Source organism: Chiloscyllium plagiosum, unplaced genomic scaffold (genome assembly GCF_037043375.1).
Source record: "Chiloscyllium plagiosum isolate Xiang-an unplaced genomic scaffold, Cpla_swu_hap1 HiC_scaffold_26, whole genome shotgun sequence".
NCBI classification, from domain to species: Eukaryota; Metazoa; Chordata; class Chondrichthyes; order Orectolobiformes; family Hemiscylliidae; genus Chiloscyllium; species Chiloscyllium plagiosum.
The window spans coordinates 54,858,744-54,886,666 of NW_028270164.1; the positions used below are offsets into that span (position 1 = coordinate 54,858,744).

Sequence of the window (27,923 nt, forward strand, 5' to 3'; positions counted from 1 at the left end):
GCGAGTGCATCGCTCCCCGATAGCGGTAACGCAAATGGATGAGGTGGTAAAGAAGGCTTGTATTCATGGTCAGTGCATTGAGTATAAATGTCGACAAGTCATGTTCGAGCTGTATAAATGTTTAGCTGGAACATGTTTGGAATATTGTGTACAGTTCTGGTTGCCACACTGTCGGAAGAATGTGGAGGCTTTTGGGAATGTGCAATATGGTTCAACCGAACTATTCCTGGGATTGGAGCGTTCCAGTTATAAGGAGAGATCGGACATACATGGATTGCTTTTGCTAGAGTGTGGGAGGCTGACCGGTGAGCTGATGTCGGTATATAATTTGATGAGAGGCATGGATAGGGTGTATATCTAGGGTCTTTTTCCCTGAGTGAAAATGCCAAATACCCAGGGGGGCACAGGATTAAGTAGAGACAGGAAAATTTAATGGAGATGTGTGATGCAAGTTTTTTACACTTGGGATGGTAGGTGCCTGGAAATGACCCACAAAGTGAGATGGTAAAGACAGAGACCATTGCAATGTTTACGAAGCATTTAGACAGACACATGAACAAGGTGATAAAGGAGGCACATGGAACATGGGCAGGCAGATGGCATTAGAAGAGAATCGCATCATGGTTGGCACAGACATGGTGTACTGAAGTATCTGTACTGTGCTGTACTGTCCATGTTCTCTGCTTTAAGATGTATGCTCCATGTTATACCCCTGGCTCTCAGCTCTTTCTCCAAGTGGGAGCACACACCCACACTGAGCATATCAAGGGCTGATGTGCACCAAACACAAACAGACTTTATAGAGTTAAACACACAACAACTGAGCACTACGTCTCCCGCACACAGTGAATGCAGACACCACCTTGTGCCAGTACACTGTGTGCAGGCTGTGGGCTGGATGGTGTCTGCACACGCTCCCTTACCCTTCTCTCTCCTCTCGCTCAGCTGCTTCCTCTTGTTGATCCACCAGCCGATCCCGGGCTTCCTGAAGATCCTGTTGGATCTGCTCCAGCCTTGTCTCCAGCTCCTGATTGGTCACTTTCAGCTTCTCAATCTCAGCGATTGCCTCGTTGTGTTTACTGCACAGAGAGAAAACCAAAGAGTCAGACAGACAGGGGGAGAGAGTCACTGACAGGGGGAAGGGTTACTGGACACATCCATTTCAACACTATCTCATACACCGACATCTGAATCCCGAATCCCTGAGCAGAGCCAGTCCTGCTGTTCATCAGGAATTTCCTGAGATGACAACCACAGGCACTCACTGACCCACAGGGAGGCTGGGTCTGGACATTCACACTGCCCCTGTGTACAGGACATTAGTTGGGTGTGTAACCAATGGGTGGGCTGTATCCAAAGTGAGGGGTGTGTCTGTGAAATCACGTATTTTGCATTGTAAAGATTTGCAGAAATTGTTCTTTTCTGACTAACAGGTTTTATTTCTAGACCTACAACACGGAAATCAATGGACTTAGGGTGGATAGTGTGGAAGTTGGTCACAGGGTACAGCAGGATATAGATCAGCTGGAAAGTTGGGCACAGAAATGGCAGATGGAGTTTATTCTGGACAAGTGTCAGGTGACGCATTTTGGGAGGACAAATACAAGAGGAAAGTATACAGCACAGACTGAACCATGAGGAGTGCTGATACACAGGGGGTTCTTGGGGTGCAGGGACGTGGCTCCCTGAAAGTACAACACAATTGGGTAAGGTGGGAGAGAAGGCTTACCACATGCTGCCTTTCATTGGTTAGGGCAGTAAGTGTAAAGGTCAGCAAGTCGTGTCACAGCTGTAAGTGCCTTTCGTTGGACCACATTTGGAGTATTCTGAGCACTTCTGGCCGTCTCACTATCGGACAGATGGGGAGGCTTTGGAGAAGTTGGGAATGTCGTTATCCAGGATGGTGCCAGGATTGGAGCATATTAGCTCGAAAGGAGAGGCTTTAAAAACTTGGATTGTTTTCGGCACAAATTCGGAGGCTGAGGAGGTGACCCAACGAAGTGTATAACATCCTGATGGGCATGGGTAGGGTGGGGGGTCAGTGCCCATTTCCCAGGGGGCTAATGTCAAATACTAGTGGCTCAGATGGGAGACAGGAGGGTGGGCTTAAAAGAAATGTGCGAGGCCAGGGGTTTTATCTACAGAGGATGGCAAGGTGCCTGGGACACACTGCCAGAGATGGGTTTAGTTTAGAATGGCATCATGGTTGGCACAGACATGGTAGGCAGACACGATCTATATGGATTTCAGTAAGGCGTTCGACAAGGTTCCCCATGGGAGACTGGTTAGCAAGGTTAGATCTCATGCAATACTGGGAGAACTAGCCATTTGGATACAGAACTGGCTCAAAGGTAGAAGACAGAGGGTGGTGGTGGAGGGTTGTTTTTCAGACTGAGGCCTGTGACCAGTGGAGTGCCACAAGGATCGGTGCTGGGGCCTCTACTTTTTGTCACTTATATATCATATGTTCTCAAGTAATAGTCAAATTTTTTTGACTACTTTTTAAGGTTAAATTTATGGTGGTGACTATCACATGGATACTATTTTTGAGGGACTGAAATTCACACCCAGTAAATTCATTTGGTATGGGGAGCAGAAACCCAACTGATCTCTAAAAGCATAAGGGGCAGAAAACAAATTCTAATAATTCTGAAAACCCAGAGTGGAATGCAACAGCAACAGACTGGAAGACCGGGAGCAGAGTGGAATAACCAGGAGACTGGAGCACTGGAGCGGAATGTGACAGCCAGCACACTGACTCATAAACATGGATCTGTTCGCTGTGAGGCGACTTTTACACAGGGTATATGGAAAATTCCAGGTTATTTGGCCAAAAATTGGGGGTCTCCTTTTCCATGAGATCAACAATTACTTGGGTATATACGGCAAATAATTTGGATGTGAACACAGGAGGTATATTTGGTAAATTTGCAGATTGGAGATGGAGTGGACAGCGAAGATGGCTATCTCAGAGTATAACGGGATCTGGACCAGATGGGCCAATGGGCTGAGGAGTAGCAGATGGAGTTTAATTCAGATAAATGCGAGGTGCTGCATTTTGGAAAAGCAAATCTTAGCAGGACTTATACACTTAATGGTAAGGTCCTGGTTAGTGCCGCTGAACAGAGAGACCTTGGAGTGCAGGTTCATAGCTCCTTGAAAGTGGAGTCACAGGTAGATAGGATAGTGAAGAAGGCATTTGGTATGCTTTCCTTTATTGGTCAGAGTATTGAGTACAGGAGTTGGGAGGTCATGTTGCGGCTGTACAGGACATTGGTTAGGCCACTGTTGGAATATTGTGTGCAATTCTGGTCTCCTTCCTATCAGAAAGATGTTGTGAAACTTGAAAGGGTTCAGAAAAGATTTACGAGGATGTTGCCAGGATTGGAGGATCTGAGCTACAGGGAGAGGCTGAACAGGCTGGGGCTGTTTTCCCTGGAGCATCAGAGGCTGAGGGCTGACCTTACAGAGGTTTATAAAATCACGAGGGGCATGGATAGGGTAAATAGGCAAAGTCTTTTCCCTGGGGTCAGGGAGTCCAGAACTAGAGGGCATAGGTTTAGGGTGAGAGGGGAAAGATATAAAAGGGACCTAAGGGGCATCTTTTTCACACAGAAGCGGGTACGGGTATGGAATGAGCTGCCAGAGGATGTGGTGGAGGTTGGTACAATTGCAACATTTAAGAGGCATTTGGATGGGTATATGAATAAGAAAGGTTTGGAGGGATATGGGCCAGGTGCTGGCAGGTGGGACTAGATTGGGTTGGGATATCTGGTCAGCATGGAGGAGTTGGACCGAAGGGTCTGTTTCCGTGCTGTACGTCTCTATGACACTATGACTCTATGACTCTATAACTGTACTGTGCTGTACTGTTCTATGTTCTATGCTTTAAAATGTCTGACCATGTTCTAACTCCGCCTTCCAACTCTGCCTACGGGCAGTTTTCATTTCCCTGAGCCCATACCCAGGCTGAACGTATCAAACACTGATGTGCACTAAAAATGGACAGATTTGGAAAGTCAGACACAGAACAACTGAGCCCCACCTCTCCAGTGGGCAGGAGGTAGAGTCACACAGTTGTACAGCACAGAGACAGACCCTTCGGTACAGCTCATCCATGACTTTTATATGTTGTAAATGTACCCATCTCCACCACTTCCTGTGGCAGCTTCTGCCACACACATACCACCCTCTGAGTCCAAATGTTGTGGACACCATCTTGTGCCAGTACACTGTGTGCAGGCTGTGGGCTGGATGGGGTCTGCACACGCTCCCTCACCCTTCTCTCTCCTCTCGCTCAGCTGCTTCCTCTTGTTGATCCACCAGCCGATCCCGGGCTTCCTGAAGATCCTGTTGGATCTGCTCCAGCTTTGTCTCCAGCTCCTGATTGGTCACTTTCAGCTTCTCAATCTCAGCGATTGCCTCGTTGTGTTTCCTGCACAGAGAGAAAACCAAAGAGTCAGACAGACAGGGGGAGAGAGTCACTGACAGGGGGAAGGGTTACTGGGCACATCCATTTCAACACTATCTCATACACCGACATCTGAATCCCGAATCCCAGACTAGCTCCCATTCCTGCTGTTCATCAGGAATTTCCTGGGATGACAACCACAGGCACTCACTGACCCACAGGGAGGCTGGGTCTGAACATTCACACTGCCCCTGTGTGCAGGACATTAGTTGTGGGTGTAACCAATGGGTGGGCTGTATCCAAAGTGAGGGGTGTGTCTGTGAAATCACGTATTTTGCATTGTAAAGATTTGCAGAAATTGTTCTTTTCTGACTAACAGGTTTTATTTCTAGACCTACAACACGGAAATCAATGGACTTAGGGTGGATAGTGTGGAAGTTGGTCACAGGGTACAGCAGGATATAGATCAGCTGGAAAGTTGGGCACAGAAATGGCAGATGGAGTTTATTCTGGACAAGTGTCAGGTGACGCATTTTGGGAGGACAAATACAAGAGGAAAGTATACAGCACAGACTGAACCATGAGGAGTGCTGATACACAGGGGGTTCTTGGGGTGCAAGTACGTGGCCCCCTGAAAGTACAACACAATTGGGTAAGGTGGGAGAGAAGGCTTACCACATGCTGCCTTTCATTGGTTAGGGCAGTAAGTGTAAAGGTCAGCAAGTCGTGTCACAGTTGTAAGTGCCTTTCGTTGGACCACATTTGGACTATTCTGAGCACTTCTGGTTGTCTCACTATCGGACAGATGGGGAGGCTTTGGAGAAGTTGGGAATGTTGTTATCCAGGATGGTGCAAGGATTGGAGCATATTAGCTCGAAAGGAGAGGCTTTAAAAACTTGGATTGTTTTCGGCACAAATTCGGAGTCTGAGGAGGTGACCCAAAGAAGTGTATAACATTCTGATCGGCATGGGTAAGGTGGGGGGTCAGTGCCCATTTCCCAGGGGGCTAATGTCAAATACTAGTGGCTCAGATGGGAGACAGGAGGGTGGGCTTAAAGGAAATGTACGAGGCCAGGGGTTTTATCTACAGAGGATGGCAAGGTGCCTGGGACACACTGCCAGAGATGGGTTTAGTTTAGAATGGCATCATGGTTGGCACAGATATGATAGGCAGACACGATCTATATGGATTTCAGTGAGGCGTTCGACAAGGTTCCCCATGGGAGACTGATTAGCAAGGTTAGATCTCATGCAATACTGGGAGAACTAGCCATTTGGATACAGAACTGGCTCAAAGGTAGAAGACAGAGGGTGGTGGTGGAGGGTTGTTTTTCAGACTGAGGCCTGTGACCAGTGGAGTGCCACAAGGATCGGTGCTGGGCCCTCTACATTTTGTCACTTATATATCATATGTTCTCAAGTAATAGTCAAATTTTTTTGACTACTTTTTAAGGTTAAAGTTATGGTGGTGACTATCACATGGATACTATTTTTGAGGGACTGAAATTCACGCCCAGTAAATTCATTTGGTATAGGGAGCAGAAACCCAACTGATCTCTAAAAGCATAAGGGGCAGAAAACAAATTCTAATAATTCTGAAAACCCAGAGTGGAATGCAACAGCAACGGACTGGAAGACCGGGAGCAGAGTGGAATAACCAGGAGACTGGAGCACTGGAGCGGAATGTGACAGCCAGCACACTGACTCATAAACATGGATCTGTTCGCTGTGAGGCGACTTTTACACAGGGTATATGGAAAATTCCAGGTTATTTGGCCAAACATTGGGGGTCTCCTTTTCCGTAAGATCAACAATTAATTTTTTGAGGAGGTGACCAAGCATGTGGATGAGGGTAGAGCAGTGGATGTAGTATACATGGATTTTAGTAAGGCATTTGATAAGGTTCCCCATGGTAGGCTTATGTGGAAAGTCAGGAGGCATGGGATAGAGGGAAATTTGGCCAGTTGGATAGAGAACTGGCTAACCGGTCGAAGTCAGAGAGTGGTGGTAGATGGTAAATATTCAGCCTGGAGCCCAGTTACAAGTGGAGTTCCGCAGGCATCAGTTCTGGGTCCTCTGCTGTTTGTAATTTTTATTAATGACTTGGAAGAGGGAGTCGAAGGGTGGGTCAGTAAATTTGCAGATGATACGAAGATTGGTGGAGTTGTGGATAGTGAGGAGGGCTGTTGTCTGCTGCAAAGAGACTTAGATATGATGCAGAGCTGGGCTGAGGAGTGGCAGATGGAGTTCAACCCTGTCAAGTGTGAGGTTGTCCATTTTGGAAAGACAAATAAGAATGCGGAATACAGGGTTAACGGTAGGGTTCTTAGTGAGGTGGAGGAACAGAGGGACCTTGGGGTGTAGGTTCATAGATCTTTGAAAGTTGCCACTCAGGTGGATAGAGCTTGTAAGAAGGCCTATGGTGTATTAGCGTTCATTAGCAGAGGGATTGAATTCAAGAGTGGTGAGGTGATGTTGCAGCTGTACGGGACTTTGGTAAGGCCACATTTGGAGTACTGTGTGCAGTTCTGGTCGCCTCACTTTAGGAAAGATGTGGAAGCTTTGGAGAGGGTGCAGAGAAGATTTACCAGGATGTTGCCTGGAATGGAGAATAGGTCGTACGAGGATAGGTTGAGAGTGCTAGGCCTTTTCTCGTTGGAACGGCGAAGGATGAGGGGTGACTTGATAGAGGTTTATAAGATGATCAGAGGAATAGATAGAGTAGACAGTCAGAAACTTTTTACCCGGGTGCAACTGAGTGTTACAAGGGGACATAAATTTAAGGTGAAGGGTGGAAGGTATAGGGGGGATGTCAGGGGTAGGTTCTTTACCCAGAGAGTGGTGGGGGCATGGAATGTGCTGGCTGTGGGAGTGGCAGAGTCAGAATCATTGGTGACCTTTAAGCGGCAATTAGATAGGTACATGGATGGGTGCTTAAGCTAGGACAAATGTTCGGCACAACATCGTGGGCCGAAGGGCTTGTTCTGTGCTGTATTGTTCTATGTTCTATGTTCTATCTTCTAATTACTTGGGTTTTTCCGGCAAATGATTTGGAGGTGAACACAGGAGGTATATTTAGTAAATTTGCAGATGACACTAAATTTGGAGGAGTAGTGGACAGTGAAGAGGGTTACCTCAGATTACAACAGGATCTGGACCAGATGGGCCAATGGGCTGAGGAGTGGCAGATGGAGTTTAATTTAGATAAATGTAAGGTGCTGCATTTTGGAAAAGCAAATCTTAGCAGGACTTATTCACTTAATGGTAAGGTCCTGGTTCGTGCAGCTGAACAGAGAGACCTTGGAGTGCAAGTTCATAGCCCCTTGAAAGTGCAGTCACAGGTAGATAAGATAGTGAAGAAGGCGTTTGGTATGCTTTCCTTTATTGGTCAGAGTATTGAGTACAGGAGTTGGGAGGTCATGTTGTGGCTGTACAGGACATTGGTTAGGCCACTGTTGGAATATTGCGTGCAATTCTGGTCTCCTTCCTATCGGAAAAATGTTGTGAAACTTGAAAGGGTTCAGAAAAGATTTCCAAGGATGTTTCCAGAATTTGAGGATATGAACTCCAGAGAGGGGATGAACAGGCTGGGGCTGTTTTCCCTGGACCGTCGGAGGCTGAGGGTTGAGCTTATAGAGGTTTATAAAATCATGAGGGGCATGGATAGGATAAATAGATAAAGTCTTTACCCTGGGGTCAGGTTGTCCAAAACTAGAGGGCATAGACAATAGACAATAGGTGCAGGAGTAGGCCATTCAGCCCTTCGAGCCAGCACCACCATTCAATATGATCATGGCTGATCATCCTTAATCAGTATCCTGTTCCTGTCTTATCTCCATAACCCTTGATTCCACTATCCTTGAGAGCTCTATCCAACTCTTTCTTAAATGAGTCCAGAGACTAGGCCTCCACTGCCCTCTGAGGCAGAGCATTCCACACACCCACCACTCTCTGGGTGAAGACGTTTCTCCTCATCTCTGTCCTAAATGGTCTACCCCGTATTTTTAAGCTGTGTCCTCTGGTTCGGCACTCACCCATCAGCGGAAACATGTTTCCTGCCTCCAGAGTGTCCAATCCTTTAATAATCTTATACGTCTCAATCAGATCCCATCTCAGTCTTCTAAACTCAAGGGTATACAAGCCCAGTCGCTCCAATCTTTCAGCGTAAGGTAGTCTCGCCATTCCAGGAATTGACCACGTGAACCTACGCTGCACTCCCTCAATAGCCAGAATGTCTTTCCTCAAATTTGGAGACCAGAACTGCACACAGTACTCCAGGTGTGGTCTCACCAGGGCCCTGTACAGCTGCAGAAGCACCTCTTTGCTTCTATACTCAATCCCTCTTGTTATGAAGGCCAGCGTGCGATTAGCCTTCTTCACTACCTGCTGTACCTACATGCTTGCCTTCATTGACTGGTGTAGAAGAACACCCAGATCTCTCTGTACTGTCCCTTTACCTAAATTGATGCCATTTAGGTAGTAATCTGCCTTCCTGTTCTTGCCACCAAAGTGGATAACCATACATTTATCCACATTAAACTGCATCTGCCATGCATCTGTCCACTCACCGAACCTGTCCAGGTCACCCTGTAATCTCCTAACATCCTGCTCACATTTCACCCTGCCACCCAGCTTAGTATCATCAGCAAATTTGCTAATACTATTACTAATACCATCTTCTATATCATTAACATATATTGTAAAAAGCTGCGGTCCCAGCACTGATCCCTGCGGTACCCCACTGGTCACTGCCTGCCATTCCGAAATGGAGCCATTTATCACTACTCTTTGTTTCCTGTCAGCCAACCAACTTTCACTCCAAGTTAGTATTTTGCCCCCAATACCATGCGCCCTAAATTTGCTCACTAACCTCCTATTGGGACTTTATCAAAAGCTTGCTGAAAGTCCAGGTACACTACATCCACTGGATCTCCCTCATCCATCTTCAGAGTTACATCCTCAAAAAATTCCAGATTAGTCAAGCATGATTTCCCCTTCATAAATTCATGCTGACTCTGACCTATCCTGTTACTGCTACCCAGATGTGTCGTAATTTCATCCTTTATAATTGACTCCAGCATCTTTCCCACCACTGAGGTCAGACTAACTGGTCAATAATTCCTGCTTTCTCTCTCCCTCCTTTCTTAAAAGGTGGTACAACATTAGACACCCTCCAATCTGCAGGAACTGATCCCGAATCTATCGAACTCTGGAAAATAATCACCAACGCATCCACGATTTCTTGAGCCACCTCCTTCAGTACCCTGGGATGTAGACCATCAGGCCCTGGGGACTTATCAACCCACAGACCTAACAGTCTCTCCAACACCAATTCCACAGGTTTAAGATGAGAGGGGAAAGATAAAAAAGAGACCTGAGGGGCAGCTGCCAGAGGAAGTGATGGAGGCTGGTACAATTACAACAGTTAAAAGGCATCTGGATGGGTTTATGAATAGGAAGGGTTTGGAGGGATATGGGCCAAGTGGTGGCAAATTGGGTTAGATTGGGTTGGGATATCTGGTCAGCATGGACAAGTTGGACCGAAGGGTCTGTTTCCGTGCTGTACGTCTCTGTGACACTATGACTCTCTGACTCTATAACTGTACTGTGCTGTACTGTTCTATGTTCTATGCTTTAAAATGTCTGACCATGTTCCAACTCCGCCTTCCAGCTCTGCCTACGGGCAGTTTTCATTTCCCTGAGCCCATACCCAGGCTGAACGTATCAAACACTGATGTGCACTATAAATGGACAGATTTGGAAAGTCAGACGCAGAACAACTGAGCCCCACCTCTCCAGTGGGCAGGAGGTAGAGTCACACAGTTGTACAGCACAGAGACAGACCCTTCGGTACAGCTCATCCATGACTTTTATATGTTGTAAATGTCCCCATCTCCACCACTTCCTGTGGCAGCTTCTGCCACACACATACCACCCTCTGTGTCCAAATGTTGTGGACACCATCTTGTGCCAGTACACTGTGTGCAGGCTGTGGGCTGGATGGGGTCTGCACACGCTCCCTCACCCTTCTCTCTCCTCTCGCTCAGCTGCTTCCTCTTGTTGATCCACCAGCCGATCCCGGGCTTCCTGAAGATCCTGTTGGATCTGCTCCAGCTTTGTCTCCAGCTCCTGATTGGTCACTTTCAGCTTCTCAATCTCAGCGATTGCCTCGTTGTGTTTACTGCACAGAGAGAAAACCAAAGAGTCAGACAGACAGGGGGAGAGAGTCACTGACAGGGGGAAGGGTTACTGGGCACATCCATTTCAACACTATCTCATACACCGACATCTGAATCCCAAATCCCAGACTAGCTCCCATTCCTGCTGTTCATCAGGAATTTCCTGAGATTGGGAACCTCAGGCACTCACTGACCCACAGGGAGGGTGGGTCTGAATATACACACTGCCCCTGTGTACAGGACATGGACACATTGGTTGGGTATTTATCCAGTGGGTGGGTTGTATCCACATCAGGGGTGTGCCTATGAAGTCATGTCTTCTATATTGTAAATGTTTGCAGAAATTATTCATTTCTGTGTGTATTAGAGATTTTATTGGCAGTGCAGAAAATGGTGGAGTTGTGGATAGTGTGGAAGGCGATCACAGGATACATGAGAATGTAGATGAGTTGGAGGATTGGGCAGAGAAATGGCAGATGGAGTTTATTCTGGATAATTGAAAGGTAATGCATCTTGGGAGGTCAAATACAAGAGAAAAGTGTACAGTACATGGCAGGACCATTATGAGCACTGGTTTACAGAGGGATTTTGGAGTGCGAGTGCATAGCTCCCCGATAGCGGTAACGCAAATGGATGAGGTGGTAAAGAAGGCTTGCATTCATGGTCAGTGCATTGAGTATAAATGTCGACAAGTCATGTTCGAGCTGTATAAATGTTTAGCTGGAACATGTTTGGAATATTGTGTACAGTTCTGGTTGCCACACTGTCGGAAGAATGTGGAGGCTTTTGGGAATGTGCAATATGGTTCAACCGAACTATTCCTGGGATTGGAGCGTTCCAGTTATAAGGAGAGATCGGACATACATGGATTGCTTTTGCTAGAGTGTGGGAGGCTGACCGGTGAGCTGATGTCGGTATATAATTTGATGAGAGGCATGGATAGGGTGTATATCTAGGGTCTTTTTCCCTGAGTGAAAATGCCAAATACCCAGGGGGGCACAGGATTAAGTAGAGACAGGAAAATGTAATGGAGATGTGTGATGCAAGTTTTTTACACTTGGGATGGTAGGTGCCTGGAAATGACCCACAAAGTGAGATGGTAAAGACAGAGACCATTGCAATGTTTACGAAGCATTTAGACAGACACATGAACCAGGTGATAAAGGAGGCACATGGAACATGGGCAGGCAGATGGCATTAGAAGAGAGTAGCATCATGGTTGGCACAGACATGGTGTACTGAAGTATCTGTACTGTGCTGTACTGTCCATGTTCTCTGCTTTAAGATGTCTGCTCCATGTTATACCCCTGGCTCTCAGCTCTGTCTCCAAGTGGGAGCACACACCCACACTGAGCACATCAAGGGCTGATGTGCACCAAACACAAACAGACTTTATAGAGTTTAAACACACAACTGAGCACTACGTCTCCCGCGCACAGTGAATGCAGACACCACCTTGTGCCAGTACACTGTGTACAGGCTGTGGGCTGGATGGGGTCTGCACACGCTCCCTTACCCTTCTCTCTCCTCTCGCTCAGCTGCTTCCTCTTGTTGATCCACCAGCCGATCCCGGGCTTCCTGAAGATCCTGTTGGATCTGCTCCAGCTTTGTCTCCAGCTCCTGATTGGTCACTTTCAGCTTCTCAATCTCAGCGATTGCCTCGTTGTGTTTACTGCACAGAGAGAAAACCAAAGAGTCAGACAGACAGGGGGAGAGAGTCACTGACAGGGGGAAGGGTTACTGGGCACATCCATTTCAACACTATCTCATACACCGGCATCTGAATCCCAAATCCCAGAGCAGAGCCAGTCCTGCTGTTCATCAGGAATTTCCTGAGATTGGGAATAACAGGTGAGACTGGGTCTGAATATTCCCACTGTCCCTGTGTTCAGGACATGGACACACTGGTTGGGTGTGTATCCAATGAGTGGGTTGTATTCACAGTGAGGGTGTGTCGATGAAGTCATATCTTTTATGTTGTAAATCTCTGCAGAAGTTATTATTTTCTGTGAAATAGATTTTGTTCCTAGTGTTACAGCATGGAATTTTGTGGAGTTGTGGATAGTGAGAAAGTTGGTCACAGGATACAGCAGGAAATTGACCAATTGGAAAGTTGTAAAGAAAACTGGTAGATCAAATTTATTCCAGTTCAGTGTCAGGTGACCCAATATTGGGAGGACAAATACAAGAGGAAAGTATACAGCACAGACTGAACCATGAGGAGTGCTGATACACAGGGGGTTCTTGGGGTGCAAGGACGTGGCTCCCTGAAAGTACAACACAATTGGGTAAGGTGGGAGAGAAGGCTTACCACATGCTGCCTTTCATTGGTTAGGGCAGTAAGTGTAAAGGTCAGCAAGTCGTGTCACAGCTGTAAGTGCCTTTCGTTGGACCACATTTGGGGTATCCTGAGCACTTCTGGTCGTCTCACTATCGGACAGATGGGGAGGCTTTGGAGAAGTTGGGAATGTCGTTATCCAGGATGGTGCCAGGATTGGAGCATATTAGCTCGAAAGGAGAGGCTTTAAAAACTTGGATTGTTTTTGGCACAAATTCGGAGGCTGAGGAGGTGACCCAAAGAAGTGTATAACATCCTGATGGGCATGGGTAGGGTGGGGGGTCAGTGCCCATTTCCCAGGGGGCTAATGTCAAATACTAGTGGCTCAGATGGGAGACAGGAGGGTGGGCTTAAAGGAAATGTGCGAGGCAAGGGGTTTTATCTACAGAAGATGGCAAGGTGCCTGGGACACACTGCCAGAGATGGGTTTAGTTTAGAATGGCATCATGGTAGGCAGACACGATCTATATGGATTTCAGTAAGGCGTTCGACAAGGTTCCCCATGGGAGACTGCTTAGCAAGGTTAGATCTCATGCAATACAGGGAGAACTAGCCATTTGGATACAGAACTGCTTTGATGTTGAAGACAGAGCGTGGTGGTGGAGGGTTGTTTTTCAGACTGGAGGCCTGTGACCAGTGGAGTGCCACAAGGATCACTTTTCATCATTTACATACCGTACATTCTCAAGTAAGAGTCAATTTGTTGTCGAATTTTTAAGGTTAAATTTATGGGGTTGACTATTACATGGATACTGAAATTCCCGCCCATCAAAATTCAATTGCTATCATGAACAGAAACCCAACTGATCTCTAAATGCATAAAGGACAAAAGAAAACAAATTATAATAATTCTGAAAACCTGGGGCAGAACGTAACGGCCAGCACATTGACTCTCCAACATTAATCTGTTAGCTGTGAAGAACTGGGGTCGACTTTAATTCGTGATATATGGAAAATCCAGGTTATTTGGACAAAAATTGGGGGTCTACTTTTACATGAGATTAACAATTACTTGGGTATATACGGTAAATGATTTGGAGGTGAACACAGGAGGTATATTTAGTAAATTTGCAGATGACACTAAAATTGGAGGTGTAGTGGAGAGCGAAGAAGGTTACCTCAGATTCCAACAGAATCTGGACCAGATGGGCCAATGGGCTGAGAAGTGGCAGATGGAGTTTAATTCAGATAAATGCGAGGTGCTGCATTTTGAGAAAGCAAATCTTAGCAGGACTTATATACTTAATGGTAAGGTCCTAGGGAGTGTTGCTGAACAAAGAGACCTTGGAGTGCAGGTTCATTGCTCCTTGAAAGTTGAGTCGCAGGTAGATAGGATAGTGAAGGCGGCGTTTGGTATGCTTTCCTTTATTGGTCAGAGTATTGAGTACAGGAGTTGGGAGGTCATGTTGCGGCTGTACAGGACATTGGTTAGGTCACTGTTGGAATATTGTGTGCAATTCTGGTCTCCTTCCTATCGGAAAGATGTTGTGAAACTTGAAAGGGTTCAGAAAAGATTTACAAGGATGTTGCCAGTGTTGGAGGATTTGAGCTACAGGGAGAGGCTGAACAGGTTGGGGCTGTTTTCCCTGGAGCATCGGAGGCTGAGGGGTGACCTTATAGAGGTTTACAAAATTATGAGGGGCATGGATAGGATAAATAGGCAAAGTCTTTTCCCTGGGATCGGGGAGTCCAGAACTAGAGGGCATAGGTTTAGGGTGCGAGGGGAAAGATATAAAAGAGACTTAAGGGGCAACTTTTTCACACAGAGCGGGGTACGGGTATGGAATGAGCTGCCAGAGGAAGTGGTGGAGGCTGGTACAATTACAACATTTAAGAGGCATTTGGATGGGTATATGAATAGGAAGGGTTTGGAGGGATATGGGCCGGGTGCTGGCAGGTGGGACTAGATTGGGTTGGGATATCTGGTCGGCATGGACGAGTTGGACCGAAGGGTCTGTTTCCGTGCTGTACGTCTCTGTGACACTATGACTCGATGACTCTATAACTGTACTGTGCTGTACTGTTCTATGTTCTATGCTTTAAAATGTCTGACCATGTTCTAACTCCGCCTTCCAGCTCTGCCTACGGGCAGTTTTCATTTCCCTGAGCCCATACCCAGGCTGAACGTATCAAACACTGATGTGCACTAAAAATGGACAGATTTGGAAAGTCAGACACAGAACAACTGAGCCCCACCTCTCCAGTGGGCAGGAGGGAGAGTCACACAGTTGTACAGCACAGAGACAGACCCTTCGGTACAGCTCATCCATGACTTTTATATGTTGTAAATGTCCCCATCTCCACCACTTCCTGTGGCAGCTTCTGCCACACACATACCACCCTCTGTGACCTAATATTGCAGACACCACCTTGTGCCAGTACACTGTGTACAGGCTGTGGGCTGGATGGGGTCTGCACACGCTCCCTTACCCTTCTCTCTCCACCCGCTGAGCTGCTTCCTCTTGTTGATCCACCAGCCGATCCTGGGCTTCCTGAAGATCCTGTTGGATCTGCTCCAGCTTTGTCTCCAGCTCCTGATTGGTCACTTTCAGCTTCTCAATCTCAGCGATTGCCTCGTTGTGTTTACTGCACAGAGAGAAAACCAAAGAGTCAGACAGACAGGGGGAGAGAGTCACTGACAGGGGGAAGGGTTACTGGGCACATCCATTTCAACACTATCTCATACACCGGCATCTGAATCCCAAATCCCAGAGCAGAGCCAGTCCTGCTGTTCATCAGGAATTTCCTGAGATGACAACCACAGGCACTCACTGACCCACAGGGAGGCTGGGTCTGAATATTCCCACTGCCCCTGTGTGCAGGACATGAAAATATTGGTTAGATGTGTATCCAATGGGGAAGCTGTGTCCACAGTGAGTCAACTACAGCAGCATTGGTGATTGACTGGTCGGGTCTGAAAAGACATGGCTGCTGGACTGAGTTTGCAGCAGGTGGTGAGGGAATCTCTGGGTGCATCGTGCCTTGGTGTAGCAGCTGCTCTGTCCAAGACGGTAAGACACTAAGAGAGTTATGAACACAGCCTGGACCATCATGGAAGCCAACTTCCATCCACTGACTTCATTCACCCTTCTCTCTGCTTTAGAAAGGCAGACCCCTCCCACCCCGGTTATACTCTCTTCCATCAAGTCGAAGATACAAAAGTTTAAACACACCTACCAACGGGGTCAAGAATAGCGTCTTATCTGCTGTCATTGGACTTCTGAATGGACTCATAAATTTTAAACCTAATGTTGATCTTGCTTTTAATGCACATTGTTTGCAGCTGTAACTTTGTATTTCTCGCTCTGTTTGATCACCCTATGATCTTTGTATGTAATTATCTGTCTGTACTGCACACTAAACGAAACTTTTCACTGAGGTACATGCGACAATTACAAATCAAATCAACACGAGAGAAAAATGTGCTTGACCTCCTCCTTACCAATCCGCCAGCTGCAATCGCATCTGTTCAGAACAGCATCGGTAATAATTAGGGAGATGAGGTCCCGCCTTCAGATTGAGAACACCCTCCCTCATGTTGTGTGGCACTATCACCGTGCGAACTGGGCAGACTTCGAACAGATCTAGCAACTCAAGACTGGGGCATCCATGAGATGGTGTGGGCATCAACAGCTTGAATTGTACTTTAACACGATCTGTAATCCCATGGCCTGGCATATCCCCCATTCACCCATTGCCATCAAGTCAGGGGATCAACCCAGGTTCAATGGTGAGTGCAGGAGGGCATGCCAGGAGCAGTACTAGGCACACCTGAGGATGAGGTGTCAACCTGGTGAAGCCACCAAACAGGACTGCTTGCATGTCAAACAGCATAAGCAGTAAGTGATAGACAGAGCTAAGCGATCTCACATCCAACAGATCAGATCTGAACTCTGCAGTCTGGCCACATCCAGTCGTGAATGATGGTGGACCGTTAAACAGCTCACTGGAAGAGGAGGTTCCACAACGACCCCATCCTCAATGGAGGAACCTGCCACATCAGTCTGAAAGATAAGGCTGAAACGTTTGCAGCAACCTTCAGCCAGAAATCTCAAGTGGACGATTCATCTCAGCCTCCTCCAGTTGTCCCCAGCATTACAGATACCCATCTTCAGCCAATTCGACTCATTCCACATGCTACCAAGAAACCATTGGAGACATTGGACATTGTAAAGGCTATGAGCCCTGACAACACTCCGGCAATAATACTGAAGTCTTGTGCTCCAGAACTCGCTGCTCCCAGAGCCAAGCTGTTCCAGTCCAGTCACAACACCAGCATCTACCTGACAATGTGGAAAATGGCACGTGTCAGTCCTGTACATAAAAAACAGGACAAATCCAACCAGCCAATTACTGCCCCATCAGTCTACTCTCCATCATCATTCTGGGCGGCACAGTGGCACAGTGGTTAGCACTGCTGCCTCACAGCGCCTGAGACCCGGGTTCAATTCCCGCCTCAGGCGACTGTCTGTGTGGGGTTTGCACGTTCTCCCCGTGTCTGCGTGGGTTTCCTCCGGGTGCTCCGGTTTCCTCCCACAGTCCAAAGATGTGCAGGTCAGAATTAGCCATGCTAATTTGCCCGTAGTGTTAGGTAAAGGGGTAAATGTAGGGGAATGGGTGGGTTGCGCTTCAGCAGGTCGGTGTGGACTTGTGGGGCCGAAGGGCCTGTTTCCACACTGTAAGTAATCTAATCTAATGTGATGGAAGGTGTCATCAACAGTGCTATCAAGCAGCACCTGCTCAGCAATAACCTGCTCAGTGACGCCCAGTTTGGGTTCCCCCCCAGGGTCACTCAGCTCCTGACCTCATTACAGCCTTGGGTCAAACATGGACAAAAGGGCTGAATGCCAGAGGGGAGGGGAGAGGGACAGCCCTTGTCATCACGGCTTCATTTGACCAAGTGGGGTAACAAGACCCCTAGCAAAACTGGAATCAATGGGTGTCAAGAGGCAAACTCTCTGTTGGTTGGAGTCATACCTGGCACAAAGGAAGATGGCTGTGGTTGTTGGAGGTCAGTCTCTCAGCTCCAGGACAGCTCTGCAAGAGTCCCTCAGGGGAGTGTCCTAGACCCAACCATCTTCAGCTGCTTCACCAACGACCTCCCTCCATCATTAAGCTCAGAAGTGGGGATGTTTGCCAATGATTGTACAATGTTCAGCACCATTCGTGACTCCTCAGATACTGAAGCAGGCCGTGTTCTAATACATAAGACCTGGACAATACCCAGGCTTGGGCTGACACGTGGCAAATTACATTCACATCACTCAAATCCACATTGTTTGGAGAAAATGTGGACCAGTGTCCAGACGGAACAATCCCTGTGGAAGACTGACAAAGGAGGGGAGGGGAATAAGTTTCTGGTGGGACTTTTTGGATGTGGATGCTGCTGGTGATGTAGGTGAGGACGAGGGGGAAGAGAGGGGCTGAGGGTGGAAATGCAGGAGATGGGTTGGAAATATTTGAGGCCCCTGTCAAACGTGGTGTTATGGAATCCTCAGCTGAGGAAGAAGGTGGACATTTCTGTGGCTCTCCTGCAGAAGGGTAACATTGTCAGAACAGATGAAGTGGAGCAAGATATACTGGGAGAATGGAATGGACACCTCGTCCACTCCCAACACCTCCCCAGACCATACGCCCCCGTGGCACCTTCCCCTGTAAATACCTGGCTGTTTACTCCCTCCCTCCGCAGTATCCAAGGTCCCATAAAGACCTTCCAGGTGAAGCAGCACTTTACCTGCACTTCTCTCAATCTAGTCTATTGCACTCGCTGCTCACAGTGTGGTCTCCTCTACACGGGGGGAAAAAACACAGACTGAGTCACCTCTTTGCAGAACATCTAGGTTCTGTCTGCAAAAATAACCCTGGGCTTCCAGTGGCCTGCCAGTTCAGCACCCCGCCCCCCCCCGTTCCGTGGCCAGCATCGCTGTCCCAGGCTCGCTGCAGTGCTCCAGTGCAGCTCAGGGCAAGCTGGAAGGACAGCACCTCATTTTCCGCTTGGGGACCCTGCAGCCTTCGGGTCTCAACATCCATCAAATGATTTGAGAGCCTGAAGACCTCCTTTCACGTGTAGTTTCCACTCCCACACCCCAGCTCTTGTGTTGACATGCACTGCTTTCAGTACAGCCAACCTATTGTCACCCACCCATAGCCTGCATTATCAGCTTTTTCTCCTCACTGCATTCCATTATCCATTCCTTTATCTGTTACAACATTGTCCTCATGCTCTGGGCTCCATCCTCTCACTCCTTTCCCCCTCCCAGCCCTCCATCAGTCCTGCCAGCAGCATATTCCCAGCTATAACGAGTTCTGAAGAAAAATCACTCGACTTGAAACAGTAACTCTGTTTCTCTCCCTGCAGATGCTGCCAAACCTGCTGAGTATCTTCAGCAGTTCCTGTTTCAGCACCTTTAACACTTTATGCACAGATACCCCCCATGTCTCTCTGTTCCCATTCACCTTTTTAACCGTGCCACCTTTTAGAGTCATAGAGACGTATAGCACAGAAACAGGCCCTTCGGTCAAACTTGTCTATGCTGACCACATACCCTAATCTCATCCCATTTGCCAGCACCCGGCCCCTATCCCTCCAAATCCTTCCTATTTATATACCCATCCAGATGCCTTTTAAATGTTGCAATTGTACCAGCCTCCACCACATCCTCTGGCAGCTCATTCCATCCCCGTACCACCCTCTGAGTGGAAAGGTTGCCCCTTAGGTCTCTTTTATATCTTTCCCCTCTCACCCTAAACCTATACCCTCTAGTTCTGGACTCCCCCACTCCAGGGAAAAGACTTTGTCTATTTATCCTATCCATGCCCTTCATAATTTTGTAAACCTCTGTAAGGTCACCCCTCAGCCTCCGACGCTCCAGGGAAAACAGCCCCAGCCTGTTCAGCCTCTCCCTGTAGCTCAGATCCTCCAACCCTGGCAACATCCTTGTAAATCTTTTCTGAACCCTTTCAAGTTTCACAACATCCTTCTGAAAGGAAGGAGACCAGAATTGCACACAATATTCCAACAGTGGCCTGACCAATGTCCTGTACAGCCGCAACATGACCTCCCAAACTGCTTCCTCTGGCAACTCATTCCTTACATGCGCCACCCTGTTGAAAATGTTGCCCCAAAGGTCCTTTTTAAATCTTCCCCCTTTCAGTTTAAACCTATGCTCTCTAATTTTGGACATCCCTACCCTGGGAAAAAGACTTTGGCTATTCACCCTAAGTATGCCCCTCATGATTTTATAAATCTCTGTAAGGCCTCCCCTCGGCCTCCGATGCTCCAGGGAAAATTGCTGTTGTTCAGCTACAGGTCTTCTCACCAACGTTTAGATTAGATTACTGACAGTGTGCCCAACAAGTCCACACTGACCTGCCGAAGCGCAACCCCACCCATACCCCTCCATTTACCCCTTCACCTAACACTACAGCCAATTCACCTAACCTGCACATCTTTGGACTGTGGGAGGAAACCGGAGCACCCGGAGGAAACCCACGCAGACACAGGGAGAACGTGCAAACTCCACACAGTCAGTCACCTGAGGCGGGAATTGAACCCGGGTCTCTGGCGCTGTGAGGCAGCAGTGCCAATGTGTCACCGTGCCGCCCATGCCCACTATGCCATTCCAGTCTATCTGCTCAGTTCTTATTCCACTGAAGCCAGCTCTTTCCCAGTTGAATATCCTTATTCTTATTCTGAATTGTTCATTGTTCTTTTCCACCACCATCCAAAACTGTGTGATACAATCTCAGTGTCCCCCAGTAATGTCCCAATGATAAGTGTCCTACTGGCCCCACATCTTTCCCAATGAAACCAGCTCTAGCTGTGCTTCCTCTCCTGTTGGACTGGACACCCCTGAGCAGACTCCAAAAACTGCTGCCCCCTTTGCCCTTTACATTACTATATTTGGCGTTCTCCATTATAATTATTCTATAATTCTAAAACCTCTCTGTATTTCCATGTAGGTTTGTTCCTTCCCATCATTTGGTGGTCTCTCAACAACAAGGAGTCATGTAATTGTAGTCTTTTCTTGTTCCTTAGCTTAATCTAAATCAATCCTTACCTTGAACCCTCCAAGACCTAGTTTTTCTCCGGCACTGCAGGATTGTGTTCTTTTCTTTCATCTCCTATCCTTCCTAAACACCTTGTACCCAGGAATATTAAACATTTCATCTTCTTCTTCCTTGGGCAGATGTCTGTTATTGCCATGACGGATTTGCACATGGTCAGCAGTGTCTGTGACTCCCCAGTCTAAGGGGCCACACTCCATGTAGACACACACATGTACGGTAACCCTGGGTTAGACTGTTCCACCCTTTCCCTCAGGTCGACTTTTCTTTTAGATTAGATTCCCTACAGTGTGGAAACAGGCCCTTCGGCCCAACTAGTCCACACCGACCCTCCAAAGAGCAACCCACCCAGACCCATTCCTCTACATTTACCCCTTACCTAACACTACAGGCAATTTAGCATGGCCAATTCACCTAACCTGCACATCTTTGGATTGTGGGAGGTAACCGGAGCACCCGGAGGAAACCCACACAGACACGGGGAGAATGTGCAAACTCCACACAGTCAGTTGCCTGAGGCGGGAATTGAACCCGGGTCTGTGGCGCTGTGAGGCAGCAGTGCTAACCAATGTGCCACCGTGCCGCCCATAATGTGACTTCAATGTGTCACTTATAATTCTGTATTCTGATGCTAACTAGGCCCTGTGCAAGGCATGCACTCAGAGTGTGGTACATGTACACACTGCCCACTTTGTCCACACTGGTCGTGCAAAAGATGTACAGGGTGCCTACAGGCTCTCTTACCCTTCTGTCTCCTCTCGGCGAAATGACTCTTCCTGTTGATCTACTGGCTGCTCCCGGGATTCCTGAAGATCTTGTTGGATCTGCTCCAGCTTTGTCTCCAACTCCTGATTGGTCACTTTGAGCATCTCAATCTCAGTGATGGCCTCTTTCTGTTTACTGCGCAGAGAGACAAGCTCCGCCTGTAACTGCCAGACAGGAACACACCAAAGGGTACACAGTCACTCACCAGTAATGAAGCAATCTCAATAGAAAATGGATTATCAGCTGTTTCCCTCATTCTAGATATAAATATATAGACTGATTCACTCTAACATTCATTCTGTTTTCTGATCTCCATTTCAAACTGTCCAAGTCTCTCTGTCTTACTTCAACTCCTTTAGTCTTTCTCGCTCTCTCTCTGTGAGCTGAATTAGACGGGGATTGGATCACAATGTGGTCTCGATTTGAGGTTGGAGTCTCAGAATGTCTGGTAGTGCCAGGGCACTCCCAATATTCCTGGGAATCAGCCAATTAATCTTCTAGGAACCCTGTCCAATCACACAGGGACCGCATGGGGAATTGGAAAGCCCATTGGGAGTTACTTTCTGTAACATTGTCGATTTGAGGCACAATGGACACAGAGAGGAAGACAGCTCCAAATAGAGGTCCTCTTGGCAGTACTTAGAAAAATAGAAACCCACAGAATGCCACAGTGGTACAGCCTTTGTTGTGATGGGAATATCCTTTCTTGGAATGATTGCTACTGCTCTTTGGGGACATCGTATCCAAGTGGCCAGAGCTGGGTGGAGTGATAGGTCCCGGTCTACACCTGAGAGGCCTCCTCATGATTATTAGATCAAAAGATTAACACTAAATTACAATAGAAATGGTTGATTAAATGACAAAGTGGCTTGATTTTTAAACAGTGTCTTAAAACTCAAGAGTCAGGATTTTTAGGAATGTTCTCTCAGAACTTGATAGCTGAAGGCAAAGCCAGCAGAGGAAGAGGGGGTTATTTTTGGAAATGCTGAAGAGGCCAGAGTAAGGCAGGCAGCTGCTTGCTGAGGCCTCTCTCCAATGAATGGACAATTGAGGGCCATGGGTGGGTTTAAAAAGAGAAAGCAGATCATTACCTCTTTTATAGGATGTGTCTCTCCTTCACTCCATAAAGGCTCTGCTCTTTCTTCGAAGACTGTATCTCCATCTTCAACGGTGCTCATGTCAACTTCCTGTCTGATGAGCCTTAACCTTTGTATCCCAGCATCCTCCTGGACCTGTAGTGGCAGCGGTTCTTCTTCAATTGAAATGATGCGGGCCACATGGCCTGGACTTCTCAAGTTCCTCTGAGGCCTGTTGAGTGGTTGCAAGGTGAAAAACAATGGAGCACTGCATTAATCTGAAGGTAGCCGCCAGAATTTCATGCTCTGTCTGAGAAAACAAGTTCCATAAACGTGGTTTTTATGTTATTAAGAGTTTGACGATTTAAGAATGATCTGACTGGGGTATTGTGTTGTGAAGCTGAAGGCATGTACTATATCTTTAAGAGAAAGTGAAAGTTGTTTTGCACTGAGAACTTGCAGGCACCCGTCATGTGACTGACTCGAAAATATGTAACATTTGGCTTTGGAACAAATACCTGACTTTTGGTTGCTATGTTTCACAACAGTTTGAATTTAACCACTCAGCTGAAATTATACCCCAGGATACTAAAACCCAATCGAATTGAATTTTTACTGTTTTGATAACATCAAACCAATGAGACGCTCTGATGTTTGAGGTATAAAGAAGCTGGCATTTTGAGAGTTAGCCCCAGAGAGTGACCAACTACCATCATCAGAGTATCTTCTAGCAAAACACTCTCTATCAAAGGTACCTTTTCAAATGGAATATCTTTGCTGCAAAAATCCGAAGAGGATCCAGGGAGATCTGCAGCCAGAGGACGACTGACACCAGAGACAACAGCTACTGTAGGGTTTTGAAAATTAAGTTGATGTAATTTTAGCAGGGGCATTTATGGGAACAGTGTATTGTTATAGAGTTGGAGGCAGATAGCAAGCAGTTAGGAGAAAGAAGGCCTAGAGTTGTAAATAATTGTTGTTTAATGTTCACTTTTAGAGCTAAAGAAGAAATGGATAGTTTTTCCTTAAATAGTGAAATTTGGGAGTACTCTGTCACTCATATTTTAAAAGATTATGAGGCGAGGTGAGCTTTTCTGGATGTTTGGTTTAATTAACAGAGGGGTTCACTGCTGTGTTGTAACAATAGATAGATGTTGAGAGGGAAAATGATACAAAGCTTTATGAGGCGAAACATAATGAAACACAAGCCTAACACAATGGTTACAAGAGTCAATAGTTAGGAAACCTGCAGGGAATAACTCCCCTCCTGACTCCCCAAAGCCTGCCCACCATCTACAAGGCACAAGTCAGGAGGGTGATGGAATACTCCCCACTTACCCCTGGATGGGGGCAGCTCCAACAACACTCAAAAGGTTTGATGCCATCCAGGCCAAAGTAGCCTCCGCTTGATTGGCCCCACATCCACAAACATCCACTCCCTCTACCATCGACGCTCAGTAACAGCAGTGTGTAAAATCTACAAGGTGCCCTGCAGAAACTCACCAAAGATCCTCAGGCAGCACCTTCCAACCCACAACTACCTCCATCCAGAAGGACAAGGGCAGCAGATACATGGGAACACCACCACCTGCAAGTTCCCCTCCAAGCCACTCACCGTCCTGACTTGGAAATATGTCGCTGTTCCTTCAGTGTCTCTGGGTCAAAATCCAGGAATTGCCTCCCTCAGGGCATGGCGGGTCATCCTACCGCAGGGGGACTGCAGCGGTTCAAGGTGGCAGCTCACCACCACCTTCTCAAGGGGTAACTAGGGACGGGCAATAAATGCTGGGCCCAGCCAGTGACACACACATCGCATGAATGGATAAAAACGAGCCAGTGAAACCAGGAAACACTTGCTCACATAAAGAGTAGTGAAAATCTAGAATCTCACGTCCTGAAACATGCTGCAAGAATGTGGGAAGAATTGGAGTCTGCACGACTGAGATTGGAATTTGTTTCTTTGGGTATTTCAGAATTTGCATCAATGGCAGGCAAATGCCAACAGGTGCAACTCAGGATGATCAAGTTGGATAGCAGAGAGGTTTGAGGGGCCGAATGACCTCTTTTTGTTCCCCAATGAATTTAAAACAGAACATGACAGCAGTTGGGCTTCCATGTATTGCAATTGCCATGTTTGGTTGTGAATGGGATAGGGCGGTTGGTGGTGGGACTGAAAGGTTTCAGAAGGCAGAGATCGCTCACTTACCACTCGGACGGTGTAAACCTCTGACTGGTGTCAGATCCCCACCTCTGCCTGGCCTCTTCCTGAAATGGAAAACTAATGACGATAAGAAATAAGCCAATGACCATTCACTCTCTGAAGACACAGTGCCCCTGGAGTTGATCTAGTCCATATGGCTCTTGTCTTATTCAGGCTCAAGTAGACTGAAGTCAAGTTCTCCACAAACAATACAGTTTAAATTGGAAGTTAATAGAAAAAGTGTCAATTGTTAGAGCTCTAGAAGCCTGATCCTTAAAGTTCATGACTCAGCACCGAGGTGACTCCAGCGTCAGCTCAAAACCCAGAGGTATAGCTCCTCCAGCTGGAAACACACGGCAAACATCCAGGAGGTCACACGTTGTATGGGATGTGCATTCAACAAGGCAGGAATGGCCTGCCTCTCAGTGCTAGACTCATATCTAAATCTAACAGGAGTAAGGTAAAGACAGAAAGAAGAGCAGAATTCAGCTACCCAATTCTATTTGTTGACGTCTGTCTCAGATTTCTCACCAAATCCCACCTCATTCGTTGCCTAAATCCCCAAGTCAAGCCTAGGCTTATAATTCCTGAACTGTATTCGAGGGCGAGTCCTCTCAAGATAATTGATTATTCTCAAATTTTATTTCATACGGTCATCGAGTCATACAGCATGGAAACAGACCCTTCGGCCCAACTTGTCCATGCCGACCAGTTTTCTTAAGCTGAACTAGTCCCATTTGCCTGCATTTGGCCCATGTCGCTCCAAACATGTTCTATTCATGTATCTGACCAAATGCCTTTTAAATGTTGTAATTGTACCAGCCTCCACCACTTCTTCTGGCAGCTCATTCCAAACACACACCACTCTCTGTGTGAAAAGTTACCCCTCAGGTCTCTTTTATATCTTTCCCCTCTCACCCTAAACCTATGCCCTCTAGTTTTGGACTCCCCCACCCCAGGGAAAAGACCTTGGCTCTTCACCTAATCCATGACCCTCATGATTTCGTAAACCTCTATGAGGTCACCCCTCAGTCTCTGAATGTCCAGGGAAAATAGCCCCAGCCTATTCAGCATCTCCCTATAACTCAAACCTCCCAGAGCCAGCAAAATTCTTGTAAATCATTTCTGAAACCTTTCTAATTTAACAACATCCTTCCTATATATCGAAAGCCATCTCACTAGCTTCTTAACTCTGCTAAAGATCCTTCACTCAGCATCCCATTTCTAAAGGGAGAGACTATTGTCCCCAAAATCCACCCCGAGAGCTTCAAGTCTTCCTGTGAAGACTCTCCTCTGTAATGCTCCCCTCAATCACTTGAGACAATTCCTCTTGAACCATCACTCAGCCATTAAGCTCCTTCATTCTAAGATGTTCTGCATCTATGGTGTTGTAGTCACTCTTTTATTACTGGGACATATTTAAGCCGAACAGCAGGCTGCATTTCTCCTTAAGCTGGCAGAATGTTAGATCTCGTATTTAAAAATCACCCTTTAAATTGAAAGCTGTGTGTTTATATTAATGTTACATTTTCAGGGAAAAAGCAAAACAGCTTTGAATGAAATGTCGCCAACAGGTGATTGTATCTGAAGCCAAATTCGAAGCAAACACTAAGCAACGCAAATGACCGATTGAGAATGACGTCTCCATCACACTCACTGGTTCCTGTACATGGGAGAAGGAGGACGCCATTTCATCCACACGCTCGTTCTGTCATCCAATCAGATCATGACTGATCTGTGACCTAAGTCCACTTGCCCACCTTTGTCCCATATCCCTTGTATTTCAATCAATCTATCCTTAGTAGCCACACACGCAGACGACAAGCAACATGAATTCGACTGGGACAACACTACCATTATAGGGCAAACCAGACAGAGAACAGCCAGGGAATTCCTAGAGGCATGGCACTCATCCACAAACTCCATCAACAAACACATCGCCCTGGACCCAATATACCAACCACTACAGCGGACAGCTGAAACTGACAACCGGAAGCGGCAGGGACAGACCACTATAAACACCGGAGGAAACATCAAAGAAGCGCTTCGCAGGAGGCTCCCAAGCACTGATGATGTCGCCTAGCCAGGGGACGAAACGTTTGCAACAAAAACTTCCAGCTCGGTGAACAGAACCACAGCAACGAGCACCCGAGCTACAAATCTTCACACAAACTTTGATCAATCAATCTATCTATGACAGATTTAAAATTAAACCAATAACCTTGAATCAATTGTCGCTTGCAAAAGAAAGTGCCAAATGTTTCCCAGGTTTTGTATCTATAAGTGTTTCCTAACTTCACTCCTGAAAGACCTGGTGCTAACATTCCGAATGTGTCCCCTAATCCCAGACTCAAATGGTTTCTCTTTAGGGACCCTGTTAGATCCTTCACATAAATTGCAAACCTCCCTCCAATCACCATTTAACTTTCTAAATTCCAGGGAATATAACCCCAGTTTGTGTAATCTCTCCTTGAAGTTTAACCTTTGGACTTCAGATATCAGTTGGGTAAATGTTTGCTATCTATCCTCCTAGTCTAATGGATGCTTCCTAAAGTGTGATGCCCAGAACCGAACTCAGTATTCCAGATTAGATACATCCAGGGCTTTGCATAATTGGAACAGTGCATCTCGTAGACTAGTATACATGCGGGTAAATGTTAAAGCCAGACTTTGGAATTATTTTGTATAGCTTTCCTTGATCTTCCACAGTTTGCAGCTTCTTACCATTTTTGAAAAAACCCTGGAAAATCCTTTTCTGATCCAAATTGTTTGACAACAGTTTTGCCTACTCACAAACCTACAAATAGGTTTTACACACACAAACCGTCTCATTTATAGATGGTTTTCTATCCCATCATCCAAGTCATGAGTGATTATAGTTAATAAT

At 46.8% G+C, this 27,923-nt stretch overlaps 1 protein-coding gene across 1 annotated transcript in view; it reads right to left on the reverse strand.

Moving 5' to 3' along the window:
• LOC122546376 (uncharacterized) overlaps positions 1 to 27,923 on the reverse strand; it is a 217,389-nt gene that overhangs the window by 124,193 nt on the left and 65,273 nt on the right. The window contains exons 9-16 of the mRNA XM_087973794.1: positions 25,043 to 25,101; positions 22,852 to 23,068; positions 21,740 to 21,924; positions 15,359 to 15,514; positions 12,107 to 12,262; positions 10,437 to 10,592; positions 4,280 to 4,435; positions 924 to 1,079 (exon numbers count right to left, since the gene is read on the reverse strand). Coding sequence (XP_087829920.1) covers positions 924 to 1,079; positions 4,280 to 4,435; positions 10,437 to 10,592; positions 12,107 to 12,262; positions 15,359 to 15,514; positions 21,740 to 21,924; positions 22,852 to 23,068; positions 25,043 to 25,101 — 1,241 coding nt within the window. The remainder of the gene's footprint in view (positions 1 to 923; positions 1,080 to 4,279; positions 4,436 to 10,436; positions 10,593 to 12,106; positions 12,263 to 15,358; positions 15,515 to 21,739; positions 21,925 to 22,851; positions 23,069 to 25,042; positions 25,102 to 27,923) is intronic.